Source organism: Dendropsophus ebraccatus, chromosome 1, assembly GCF_027789765.1.
Source record: "Dendropsophus ebraccatus isolate aDenEbr1 chromosome 1, aDenEbr1.pat, whole genome shotgun sequence".
NCBI lineage: Eukaryota > Metazoa > Chordata > Amphibia > Anura > Hylidae > Dendropsophus > Dendropsophus ebraccatus.
Window position 1 is genome coordinate 111,031,749 of NC_091454.1, and position 13,618 is coordinate 111,045,366.

The window sequence follows — 13,618 nt, forward strand, 5'->3', positions numbered from 1 at the left end:
ACTATTTTATTAATAAATAGAAATAATTGAATATTTAATAGAATAATGAATAGAAAATGCTAAATAAAGTTTTAAATAGAAGTATCATCCCTGTCAATCAATGTGTTTAGCCAATAGGATTTGCACTATTAAGCTGTTGAACGTACCCTCTAACGACCAAGAAACGACTGAACGATGTTTTGTTACACTGAACGACTTGCGAACGATGTACGAACGAGCAACGATAAAAATAGGTCGAGGTCTCATAAAGCGATCAACGATTTCTCGTTCATCTTTTAATCGCTAACTGCTATTCAACCTAACGATTATCGCTTTGCTCCGAACGATTTAACGATTACCCGACTGATAATCGTCCCGTGGAATAGGGCCCTTAGACTGTGTGCAAATGAACCCCATAAGCTAGAGAAATGGAATTCACCGGCAATTACACAGAGAAGTGAAAGTATAGTTAAATATAAGAGTGTGTGTTTTTTAAAGTGACTCTGTACCCACAATCTGACCCCCCCCCCCCCAATCAGATTGTACCTTTAAATAGCTGCTTTTAGTCCAAGATCTGTCCTGGGGTCTGTTTGGCAGGTGATGCAGTTATTGTCCTAAAAAGCAACTTTTAAACTTTCAGCCTTTTGTCAAAATGGCGTAGTCTAGAGTGTCTGTGCCCTAAGTTTGCACCACCCCTTCGTCCAAACACTGCATGTATGCCTTAACTATCCAGCACATGTGCAGTTTTCAGACAAGTGATTAATAGGAGAAACCCTGCCAGTGGCATTCCTAATGGTGAAGAGGGAAGGGAGAAGGGACAAAGAGGTGGTGCATGCCTAGGGCACAGACAATCTAGGCCACACCCATTTGACACAGGGCGACAAGTTTAAAAATTGTAATTTATAACAATAACTGAAAGAAAATAATATATATATATATATATATATATATATATATATATATATATAAATATTACGTGTGTGTGTGTGTATATATGTATACATACACACATACACGCACATATATATATATATATATATATATATATATATAAAAGACAATACTTGTTTGATTACGTTGGTGTGCCAGTCAGTTGTTCTCTATACTTTGTTCTTGTGCTCGTATCACAGCAGGAGATAAATAAAAGTAATATATAAATGTTTCTATGTTTTGTTTTTAGACTGTTAACGTTATCGTTCAAGATGAAGGTTTGGAGCCTGTACCAGTGAAAGTATTAAACTGTGATACCATCACACAAGTTAAGGAAAAAATTGTTGAACAGGTTTACAAAAACCTTCCTTATTCACATCGACCAAAAGCAGACAGCTTGGCATTAGGTGAGAGCGCACTGCATAGTATGCTGTCTGGCAACATTTTACTTTAAGCTCCTGCTCTTCTTGCTTTTACACATTATAATGCTTGATCATTTATGACTGTTTTGTGTCTGGTTAATTAATTGAAGTCTCTTTACCACCATCTATTACTAATCCCTTACCACATTTGCCATCCTATTTTCTCATTTACACAAAAATGACAAAAGCTAAAGCCAGGAATGGATCTAAAAAGAGGAGAAATATCAGTCTTTTCTTTATGACCTGTTCTCTGTTTATAGTCTGTTCCTGGCTTTGGCTTCAAAAGTCTGTCATAGAGTCTGTGTGTGTAAAAGCACCCTTACACTCTATCTGTTCTGACCACTTCAATACACATAAATGTTTAGCTTGGCTGAGCATTCGTGTGTGTTCTTCTAAATGTCCCCAAGGACAAAAGGATTGTGCAGTTAAAATCCAACATGCCTATTCATGTTCTCCCCCAACACTTGTCATTGGAGGAAAGTCAGGAGTGTACCATTCTCATTTGATGGTTTGCCAATCCTACTGAATCAAGGGGGGAGGGGTTCATCTGACACGTGTCTGATGGCCAGCTTTAGGCCACTTTCACGCAGCAGTAGTATTTGGGGCAGTATTTAAATCCTTATTTGTAATCTCCAAAACCAAGCGTATGGCGCCATTCTATTCACAGGCACTGGGCCCAGTGGGGGAGTACTGGAGGAGGGCTAGCCCACCCCCAGGCAGAGAAAAACCCTGCCCCTCTATGACGCGGCTCCATTGATTCTAATAGAACAACGTCATAGAGGGGCAGGGGTTTCCTTCAACTGGGGGCGGGTCAACCCACCTCCAGTGCTTCACCCCCAGCCCGGTACATTCGCTTTAAGGAAATAGGTAAGTCTAATATGATGTTTTTCTAGTTTCCTTTGGTGTAATGAGTTTTGAAATTGTGTCAAAGCATACATAATGTTTAAGCTGCTTACCTATAGTATGCTGTCCTTTTGAACATTTTCATTTGCCAGATATTTTAATGCAAAAAAAATCTATAAAATACTACCAAATGTACTATGATATTTTATTTAACCGGAAATATGTTTTGTTGAACCCCAAGTGTAAGTTCTAATTTATGCGTTGCTTCCCTTCTAGAATGGAGACCAGGCTCAACAGCACAAATACTGTCTGACTTGGATTTAACATCACAGAAGGAAGGCAGATCGAAAAGGATTAATACACTAATGCATTACAATGTAAGCAAGTTTTACTATTAATGCTGATTGCATTACCTAGACCTACAAAAAAGTTGAGATTAGTTGGGTTGTCTCTTTTACCCATGTGGTTATGTGCATATGACGCATTTCTCTTCCAGCTAGTAACCCTTCCAAACATTGCCCTTAAATTTGTAGGTTAGAGATAATGCCACACTTATATTATCAAGAATTGGAATTTCCCAGCAACAAGAAGAAAATCACCAGGACCTCCCAGGAGAAAGTACGTCTGCTTTGTACAGTATTCCTACATAGAACATTATATGAAGCAATGTATTGCTAGTATTTCTGGTTTAAATCTTATTTCTTAATTCTTATTTCTGTTTTGAAAGCCTTAGACAAAATTTACTTACCCACGCCCCCGTGTTGTTTTCACTCTATGGAAAAAGAGAGGGGTCACCATGTGACCTATTCTCCAGCCCTCCGAGCCAAAAGGCCTTGCATGGGTAGAGGACCAGTGAAAATTTTGCTAATATCATTTACTTGTATGGTTTTAAATTGTTCTGAGGTTTTTATATTTTCCCTTTCAAAAGCAAGTACAAACAACTGCAGAATAGGTTGCCGATATACATATAATGAACAGTAAATATTTAAGACATGGTATTCTGTCACTGTGTTCAGTTGCTTTAACCTAACATTGTTGCAACTGATTGGAGCTCAGGTTTCATTATGGGAAGCTCAACTCTGTTACTGGGAAGCTTTCTGTTACTGTATGCAAACTGTGTCATAAAAGAAACATTGAATTTAGTACCTCCTTCTCTAGGACATGCACTTCTAGAAGATGAAAACAAAGTATGGCACCTTGTACGTCCAGCAGATGAAGTTGATGAAGGGAAATCCAAAAGAGGAAGTATGAAGGGGAAGGAGCAGACAAAGGCCATAACAGAAATCTATCTGACAAGGCTTCTGTCTGTCAAGGTAAAGTTCCTTTATGTGTTTGTTTTCTTTTCCTAACAAACTTTGTGTGTTGGTGACGAGCTGATTGCATTTATTTCTTCATCTAGGGTACACTCCAGCAATTTGTAGATAATTTCTTCCACAGTGTCCTTAATTCCAATCAAGTGGTACCCCCTGCTGTTAAGTATTTCTTTGACTTTTTGGATGAGCAAGCAGAGAAATATGAAATCAAAGATGAAGATACAGTTCACATATGGAAAACAAACAGGTATGAGATCACAAGGAATGGATATGGAAAAATGGATAATCATATATATATATTTTTTTCAATTATATAGTCCACACTTTATGAATATGGTGTGGCAGCTGTGGTAACATTTGGGTAGTGTATGGGACTATAATAAAGAGTTTCCATTACCATATTATGTGAGTAGGCACTGTTTGCAGGGCATTTTTACAGTACACAGCCCTTTAGGACTTTTAGCAGTACATCTCGTTTTACTGTCCCAGATATAGGAGGGATACTAGAGACATCCCTTGTCCTAGGTTTTCCACTAGTTTTAATAAGGCTGTGCAGTATGTCATTTATGTTGGATTTGGGACTTGTATAGGCTATGCCTTTATAGGACACTCCTTTAATATTGAGAGCTCTCTTCTCTGGAGTGCTTCTTCAAAGCTGCCCTTTGGACTTTGTAAGAAATACTCTGGTATCATTAAAAAACGTTGTTCTGTTACCAAAAACACTAAGTACTCCAGACAGCTGCTGATTATGGATTTTTTACTTACAGTTTATCGCTACGGTTTTGGGTTAATATACTGAAGAACCCTCACTTCATCTTTGATGTTCATGTACATCAAGTAGTGGACGCTTCCTTGTCCGTAATCGCACAGACTTTTATGGATGCTTGCAGCAGGACAGAGCACAAACTAAGTAGAGTAAGTGAATTGACTCATTGATGTCTGGTATCAGGTTTTAATTCCCTCATTACTATAATTCATGAGAATCAGCAGATAAGTAAAGTAGAACCACTTCCTTAATTAGGAAGACTGCAACATGTTACATCCTCAGTGACAGCACCATGCAGTGCACACTAAAGACGACCGCTTGTCTAAGGGTCCTATTCCACGGGCCGAGGAGGGCCCGATCAACGATGTAAACGAGCGGCGATCTGCTAGATTGCCACTCGTTTACTGGGCCTATTCCACGGCCCGATGATCGTTGAGCGAGGGCTGCAAGGACATTGTTACCAATGTCCTTGCAGCATCATACGTTACCTGCAGGTCTTCTCCTCCGCGCTGTCTTCATCCCCGGTCCCGCGCGCTCTATCTTCTGAATGGCCGGTCAGCTGACACGGAGGTCCCGGCCTGTGATTGGCTGAGTGCTCCATCAGCTCACCGGCCATTCAGAAGATAGAGAGTGCGGGACCCGAGGATGAAGACAGCGCGGAGAAGCCTGGACAGGTAATATATGATGATGCTGCTGCTGTCAAATCGTCGGTCGCCCGCCGCGCACCGCTATTCAACCGTAGCAATGCGCGGTGGGGGAACGATGATTTTAGGTCTGGCCCTAAATGAACGATCAGCCGATGACACGATCATCGGCTGATCGTTCTCTCTTAATCGGCCGATCCCGCCGATTATCGTTACTGTGGAATAGGTCCCTAAGCATTGTTTTTGCTGCAGACAGTTTGCACATTTTAAATGACTGCTCAGTGACCATTCTGTCCCTATAATTAAGCGTAACTTATCTTTTTATACGTTTAGCATAAAAGCAAAAAAATTTTAACATTGTAAGTTAATACATACAACTGTAAAGGTAGGTTCACATGACAGGTTTTTCTGGCACAAACCTATGGTTGGTACAGACTCATTGGGTATTGCACCCCAGCTATGTACAAAGGGGTGAAATCCACAGTGAAAATCCACAACTGTAAGGGCGGGTTCAGACTACGGAATTCTAGCGGATAAATTCCGCGGAATTCTGTCGCCTTTACACACTCACTGCCGCACGCCTTTCCACCAGCTCCATAGACACCATTCTATGGGCCGGTTGATTCTGCATTCCGCCGAAAGAATTGACGTGACAATTCTTTCGTCGGAATGCGGAATCAGCCGGCCCATAGAACGGTGTCTATGGAGCCGGCAGAAAGGAGCGGCGGCCGTGAGCGCGTACAGGCGACTGAATTCCGCTGAATTTATCCGTGAGAATTCCGTAGTCTTAACCCACACTAATTGAGTAAAAAGAGAATGTTTCAGTATCAGTAAAAAAAAAAAAAAAAAAGTGATACATTCCCTTTAAGGCAGTGCTTCTCAATTCCAGTCCTCAGGCCTCACCAACAGGTCATGTTTTGAGGATTACCCATACAAAGACACCTGTGATAATACCTGATGCACTGAGTATAATTATGTCACCTGTGAAATACTAAGGAAATCCTTAAAACACGACCTGTTGGTGAGGCCTGAGGACTGGAATTGAGAAGCACTGCTTAAGGAATCTACCTGCACAAATGAAAGTTAAAATAGTTAAAATCAAAAGCATTTCCATTGTTTGATTTACCCTAAAGTTGTATTTGGATCACTAAAACAATTAACAGAGCTAAATTATTGTAATGCGCACATGTTGTCTTTTGAAAAATAGAATATATGATTTTCAGTTATAACACAGGAAGACTAAATAAATATAGCAAATGTAATAATGGCAATCTTTACCACAGTAAAAATGGGCATGGTGTCTGCTGTATGAAATGTATGACTCACGTGGTCAACATGGTTTTTATACTCTAATTTTAATGTCTGCAGGAATCCCCCAGCAACAAGTTGCTGTATGCAAAGGAGATTTCTACATACAAAAAAATGGTGGAAGAGTAAGTAATTATATTGCATTTCTATAATTTAAAAGACATCTCAAAGAAAACCTAAAGGTTAAGGTTTCGCTCAGGAGTGGGCAGATTGTTCAAGTGGTGGGCATTGCCTGATTGACCCGGAGCACTAGTAGGGCCCACAGCCACATTTCTCGGAGCTGTGTTCACAAGCTGCAGTTGATTTGCAGTTTTTGATATTCTTAATTGTAAACGGGTTTGCAGTAGTCTAATATTCCAGTTTTCCAAGCCAGTTTAAAATTAAAGGGGTGCTCCGAAGAGTATTTTTATTTTTTTTATACATTTTCCCTAATAAAGTTCCATTTCTTTGTAATCTAATTTTATTAAAACAAATGTATATATTTAAAAAAAATTATATACTATTTTACATGGCAACAGTAAGGGGTGATATGAGCCTCTCTGCTGCCACCGATGATTGTGTTGGGAACTGCAGGGTTTACCCTTCCCCCTCTGTGTTAAAGGACTGCTACTACTATATAGCCCACCCTCCTCCCTTGTACTGTGTATTTTTATGCCTTAGAATATACAGTACACTAAGGGGACATAGCTGTCAGTAACGCTTCATGCTCATCGACCTCTGCAGACCTCTGCTAATGGCTCTAGCAGGGCAAGAAATGATGGTAATTGGCAGAGGCCCAGTGTCAGTTGTGTTGTGGACCCCAGCAGTACTTGATTAGAGAGGGGTGGAAGGCCCAGGGCTTACAAATAGAGATGAGCGAATCTGGTTCGAGTCCATCCGAACCCGAACAATCGGCATTTGATTAGCTGGGGCTGCTGAACTTGGATAAAGCTCTAAGGTTGTATGCAAAACATGGATACAGCCAATGACTATATCCATGTTTTCCACATAGCCTTAGGGCTTTATCCAACTTCAGCAGCCACCGCTAATCAAATGCCGAAAGTTTGGGTTCGGGATTGACTCGCGCATGCTCGAGGTTCGCTCATCTTTACTTACAAAGTAATATAATGTTATTCATGTCTAAAAATGCATTTTACTCTCCAGAGTACCCCTTTTAAGGCAGTTAAAAGTAACTTATTTTAACTGCAACATGTGAAACCAACCCCCAATGTTATAGGTGTTAGAGTTATGTTTTTGATGTCAGAGCTTCTGTTCTGCTTTAAAAGCCCTATTACATGAAGCAATTATCGGCCGTTACTGAAGATAATAGTCTTGTGTAATACCAGACAACGATCAGCCTACATGCACAATGTCGGCTGATCGTTGTCTTTTAACATGTTGAAAGTTCAACGATCTAGATAGCAGCAATATGCTGCCATCTCTCCATGTAATAGGAGCGGCAGCAGCAGACTGCCGCTATCTTTTATGGGCTGCCAGGACAATCTAGCGATCACCCGGGCATCTCCCTGAGGCCCCCCTGCTCTTACCCGCTCACTGCCGACACGTGTAATAGTGCCAGTAGCATGCGAAAAATGAGGAGCAAGCGAGTGCTGACCTGACAGGTCAGCGCTTTTTTGTTCCTCTGAATCGTCCCGTGTAATAGGGCTAAATTTCTGTTCCGCAAAGTCTTTTTCAGATGTTTTATTTTTAATGGTTTAATGAAACTTTTTTTTATACCTAAATCTTTAGCTATTACAAAGGAATCCGTCAGATGGTACAAGTTAGTGACCAGGACATGAACACACACTTAGCAGAAATTTCAAGGGTATGTTTAATTCATATTGCATTTTGGCAAGTTACTTACATTTTGAAGTTTTGCTGTTGGGTAGGTCTGTCTCAGCTGTAAGTGGATTTGTCTGTAAATGTACTATTTTTATTTATTTGTTAATGGTTTGGTCTATTCTCCACAGGCACACACAGAATCATTAAACACAATGGTAGCACTACACCAGCTCTATCAATATACAAAGAAATATTATGATGATGTAAGTATAAAAGTGTCGTATTGGTATATGTCACTGTTACATTTTATATTTTGGACTATAAGACCGTAATACACAGCTTGTGCTTATGGGTGGCCCACAGATGTGCCGCCTGTAGTCATGACCTGGCAGTTCAGAGGGGAATTAAAGTCTATGGAGCCTGGACCTCAAAATGGTCCATATAAGTGCAGGTACTACTTTCCCAAAATGGGGAAATGGGAGCTGAAAGACTTTCTCTGATGTTACAGTCACATGATTTGGAGAAGCGCTTGCTCTAGATACTGTGGGTAGGCACTGTTTATAAAATTAGTGTGACACACTAAGCCAACAGCATCTGTCTGTTAACCCCTTTATCAACCCTAGACCACCAGAGTTAGTGACTGACCCCTACACTGCCTTAGATCACCAGGGAAGGTAAAAAGGTTATCCAGTGCTACGAAAAATGGCCACTTTTCCCCCTCTCTTGTCTCCAAATTGTGTGGGATTTGAAATGGAACTTAATTGCAAACCAAACCTGAACTGGAGACAAGAGTGGCGCAAAAGTGGCCATGTGCTTGTAGCACTGGATACCCCCTTTAAATTAGTATGAAATATTCTTTTTCTTTCTTGTGTTCAGTTGTCTAAACCAGGGGTACTGAAGGAAATGTATACCACATACAGAGTGTCTAACCATTACATATCCATCTCCAAACAAAAAGCACATGCAAACAATATATCAGAAAAACTATTTAACCCCTTAAGGTCAAAGCCTATTTTCGTTTTTGCGCTTTTGCTTATTCCATTTTAAGTTTAAAAGTCCATAGTGCTTGCATTTTTTCACCTAGAGACGTATATGAGCGCTTATTTTTTGCGAAACCAATTGTACTTTGCAATGACAGGCATTATTTTTCCATAACATATGCTGCGAAACCGGAAAAAAATCATTTGCGCTGTCAAATTGAAAAAAGACGAATTTGTTTTGATTTCGGGGAGTTTTGCATTTACGCCGTCCGTCCTATGGTAAAACTGACTTGTTATGCATGTTCCTCAAGTCGTTACGATTACTATGATATATAACATGTATAACTTATATTGTATCGGATGGCCTGTAAAAAATTCAAACCATTGTTAACAAATATACGTTCCTTAAAATCGCTCCATTCCCAGGCTTATTCCCTTTGGTCTATGGGGCAGTGTGAGGTGTCAGTTTTTGCGCCATGATGCGTTCTTTCTATCGGTACCTTGATTGCGCATATACGACTTTTTGATCGTTTTTTATTACATTTTTTCTGGATTTGATGCAACCAAAAATGCGCAATTTTGCACTTTGGAATTTTTTTGCGCTGACGCCGTTTACCGTACGAGATCAGGAATGTGATTAATAGTTCAAGCGATTACGCGCGCGGTGATACTAAATATGTTTATTTATTAATTTATATTTATAAAATGGGAAAAGGGGGGTGATTTGGACTTTTATTAGGGGAGGGGATTTTTTTATTAATAAAAACACTTTTTTACTTTTTTTTTTTACTGTAACTAGAAGCCCCCCTGGGGGACTTGTATATAGACAGCACTGATCTCTCATAGAGATCAATGCTGTGTATATACACAGCAAAGATCGATTAGATCGGTCATAGATTACTATGGCCTGCTGCAGGCCATAGCAATCTATTGCCGAGCCGGGATCAGCGTCATTCCGACGCTGAGGCCCGGCACGGGCAGAAGAACGGATCTCCCCCCCGCGATCGCATCGCGGGGGGGGAGATCCGTCCCACTAGACACCAGGGACGTGAGGTCTGAAGCCTCTAAGTGCAGCTGTCAGGTTTGACAGCTGCACTTAGAGGCTTAATTAGCCGGCGCGGCAACGGGACCCGCGCCGGCTAATAGAGGCACTGCCCGGCTGCACGTGTCAGCCGGGACCCCGCTCTGAACACCCCGAGCGGCACCATGACGTATCAGATACGTCATGGGTCGCTAAGGGGTTAATGTAAAGGTTCAATGCAACCAAGCCATTATCACAAAGGGTTCATATACTAATTAAAAACATTTAAAAACCACCATATACATACCATGATAATAATAAAAGCAGGATAACCCGCCACCTAGTCCTTCCTGTCAATGGCTATATAAAAAATTAAATAGATCAAGAATTTCAGCAATAATGCAGTATCCAGTGGTGTAACTACCGCAGTAGCAGCCATAGTGGCTGCTATAGAGCCCACCACATCATGGGGCCGGGGCAGCCTATGTAATGTCCCCTGGTTAGCTGTTCAGGGCATTTGTCCTGACACTAGCTAACCAGTGGAAAATGGTGTGTGTACAGAAGGCAGGGCCAACACTCGCTCACATGGGGTTGGCCATCACAGGCGTCGGTACCTAGTATAGAGGGAGAGGGGGAAATAAAGCGTCGGTGCTTCCCTTCCCTCTCTTCCATGGTCACAGTATAGTGGGGATATTCAGGTTTGGTATGGCAGTGTTAAATATGTATTGTCTGAACCAAGTTTGCGCATTAAATGATCTACATATTGCCTTTAGTTAGAATCACTACAAACAATATGCAGATTATTTAATGCGCAGACTTGTTTATATTTTAAGCAGTTGAAAACCTGGTAGAAAAAAAGATTCAGACAATGCATGTGGCTGAAACAATGAATCCATTTCTTCCCTAGTAGTTGTGTGCTGTTACCAGGATTATTGACTATGCGACTATTGGATACCGCATGTGGGTTTGGTTGCAGCTGCATGTAGTGACACGAATGTGGCCTAAGATCAATTATCAATATGATTGTTTATAAACTAGAAAATCACAATGATGATTGGTGAGTGAAAAGGGAGCATCTTCAGGTTTGCACTACCTGGTGTGGGGGGTGTTCCAGGTGCCATTATTGAGGACTGACCGGGCGTTGGGGGGGGGGGGGGGGGTGAGATTGTAAAGTTTGCTATGGAGCCCAGCTGTTTCTAGTTACATCCCTGGCAGTATCAAGTTATAAGTACAAAGTAATGTGGACCAGTGCGGAACAAATACTCCACACGCTCTGCTGGCTGTACTGGCTTCATCCTGTACACTTGCTTCCAATTTGCATATGGACAAAAAAGGAACTGGAGGGGACAATTACAAAATCAAAGGTATGCTCAGAATTAGGTTAACAAACTATATCTACCCATGGGTTTAATTCTGTATCTGAAAGACGGCTGACAGGTCCTCTTTAAGAATTAGACAGTTTTCTTTGAATCTGGGCTACGATGTTTAGAATTTTGAATGTGAATTCTATATGAATAAGAATTTTTAATAAAATCAAGCTATATATAATACAATTAATATGTTAAGAAGGGTTAATGGCATCCATGAAACTATTGGTTTTTATTTATTGTAGATAATAAATGCTCTAGAAGAGGATCCCAGTGTACAGCGTATGCAGTTAGCAATCCGGTTACAGCAAATAGCAGCTGCATTAGAGATTGAAGTCACTGACCTTTGATTGTGATGGTGGAAGAGAAAGAAGCGTGGAAATGAAGACTTTTTTTTCTTCCTAAGGAACAGAGTGTTATATTTTTGAAATGCCCTTTTTTTAATTATATGTATTTGTCTTGCACAGATCTGTTTTTACTGTAAATGATGCCTCAAACCTGTGTTCTATGTGGGACAGTTTTTTTTTATAGGCAATGTAATTACACAATTCTGACGTTCTGCCATTGACATTTTTAAATTCATTATGCAAACATACTACATTTGTAATGTCATTTCTAGTAAAGCAATACATATGCCAAGCAATCATTTCAACACATTAGGACAAAGTTAATCCTATGCTTCCCCCTGTTTCAACAAGTGGACAAGTAATGTGAATCAGTGACTCAATTTCCATTTCCCACAAAGTGCCATGAGGGATCGGGCAATGCAATGTATTGCTTCCCAGCTTTTAATGGAGTTCTGAATGCTGCCAATAGGAAGCACAAACTGAAATGAGTTTTGGTTTGGTTTGGTTTTTAATATTCTGAAATTTATTTTATATAAATATACATTCTAATGTGCCTTACATGTACCAGTTAATGAAAGACTGAAGATACATGATTTTGTAAAGAATATAGAAAATTTTATTTATGTCACTGATTTTTTTTTTTTCTGTGACCAAATGTAATTAATTGTGTGTGTGTCAATGACGTACACATTGACATGATTACTATGTAAAGTTTTAATATGTTTATCATGTATTAAAATGTTACCGGAATTTCACATCTCCATCTGGTAACTATTCCAATAAGCACCTTTTCATTGTATCTCTACATTAGGAATGTAAACTGCTATATGTGATGTTAGACCACAACCAGCATCTGATTGTACATTTCAGTACCCAATAAAGAGAGTCTTACATCCCTATTTTATTAATGTAGCATCTGCTCTAGTTATGTTGCTTGCCATTTGTGCATTTTGTCCCTGTCTCAACACAAGGAAATCACTGGCTGAGGTGGATTACCACTGCAGTCAGTGATTGGCCGTGTGGGAATGTAGGGAATGTGTCGAAACAGGGAACAGTAAGCGAGGCACTTATCTGTAAACATTAGACACCAACTTAGTAGTGATCCTTTCATCTCAAGTGATTTAGCATCACCGCAAGCTCTGAATGATTCTTTTTTTCTTATTTCAGGGAATATGTATATATAAACAGATGATATTGATGTTGAAGTTTAATCTTTATCTTTTATCTTTTCCTTTCCTGTCCATGACTGCTGATCAGCAGTAGACAAAGATGGGGGATCTAAGGGCCGTACTAGTCAGCCTGATAAGCGGGTTAAACGGGCGCCTATCTGCTAGATCGGCACTCGTTTACAGAGCCTAATAAATGGCTCAGGAATCGTAGGCACAGGCATTGTTAGCGATGTCCGAGAAGGCCTTGCTTTATATAGAAAATAATAGATTATACTTGCCTGTCTACACTCCCCCGGTGTCCTGCTTCCTATTCCTCACTGAACACAGCCGCCGCTAAAGCTTCTGAAGCTGTCTCTGCTGTCATTTAAGAGACTGCTTCAGAAGCTTTAGCGGCGGCTTGGAGAAGGCAGGAGGACCCCCCTAGGGAACGTAGACAGGTAAGACTAATCATAAATATTTTCTATATACCTTCAACCATGGGCCCTGCATTACCTATGACACAGAGCAATGCACATCTGTCGTTGAAAGACAGTGATCAGTCGATGATTGGCTACTCAAGGGATTGTTGTCTTAATTACACGGAGCAATATCTGCCTGAAACGGCGTGATTCAGCAGATAATCATTCCATGTAATAGGGACCATACTAATGCAGGTTTATTTGCTGCTACCATTACTGGTACTTATCTAACATCTTTAAAGCAACTCTGTACCCACATCCTGACCCCCCCCCCTAAACCACTTGTACCTTTGGATAGTTGCTTTTAATC

The 13,618-nt window shown here is 40.4% G+C and overlaps 1 protein-coding gene across 5 annotated transcripts in view; it reads left to right on the plus strand.

Annotated features, from left to right (window-relative positions):
- PLXNB2 (plexin B2) overlaps nt 1-12,589 on the plus strand; it is a 150,152-nt gene extending 137,563 nt beyond the window's left edge. For all 5 annotated transcript variants that reach the window (XM_069976770.1, XM_069976761.1, XM_069976786.1 and 2 more), the window contains 10 exons: nt 1,160-1,316; nt 2,451-2,551; nt 2,708-2,792; nt 3,333-3,487; nt 3,574-3,734; nt 4,255-4,402; nt 6,266-6,330; nt 7,934-8,009; nt 8,155-8,229; nt 11,580-12,589. In XM_069976770.1, the coding sequence (XP_069832871.1) occupies nt 1,160-1,316; nt 2,451-2,551; nt 2,708-2,792; nt 3,333-3,487; nt 3,574-3,734; nt 4,255-4,402; nt 6,266-6,330; nt 7,934-8,009; nt 8,155-8,229; nt 11,580-11,684 (1,128 nt within the window). In that variant the 3' untranslated portion in view covers nt 11,685-12,589. The remainder of the gene's footprint in view (nt 1-1,159; nt 1,317-2,450; nt 2,552-2,707; nt 2,793-3,332; nt 3,488-3,573; nt 3,735-4,254; nt 4,403-6,265; nt 6,331-7,933; nt 8,010-8,154; nt 8,230-11,579) is intronic.
- Nucleotides 12,590-13,618: the final 1,029 nt, after the last annotated feature.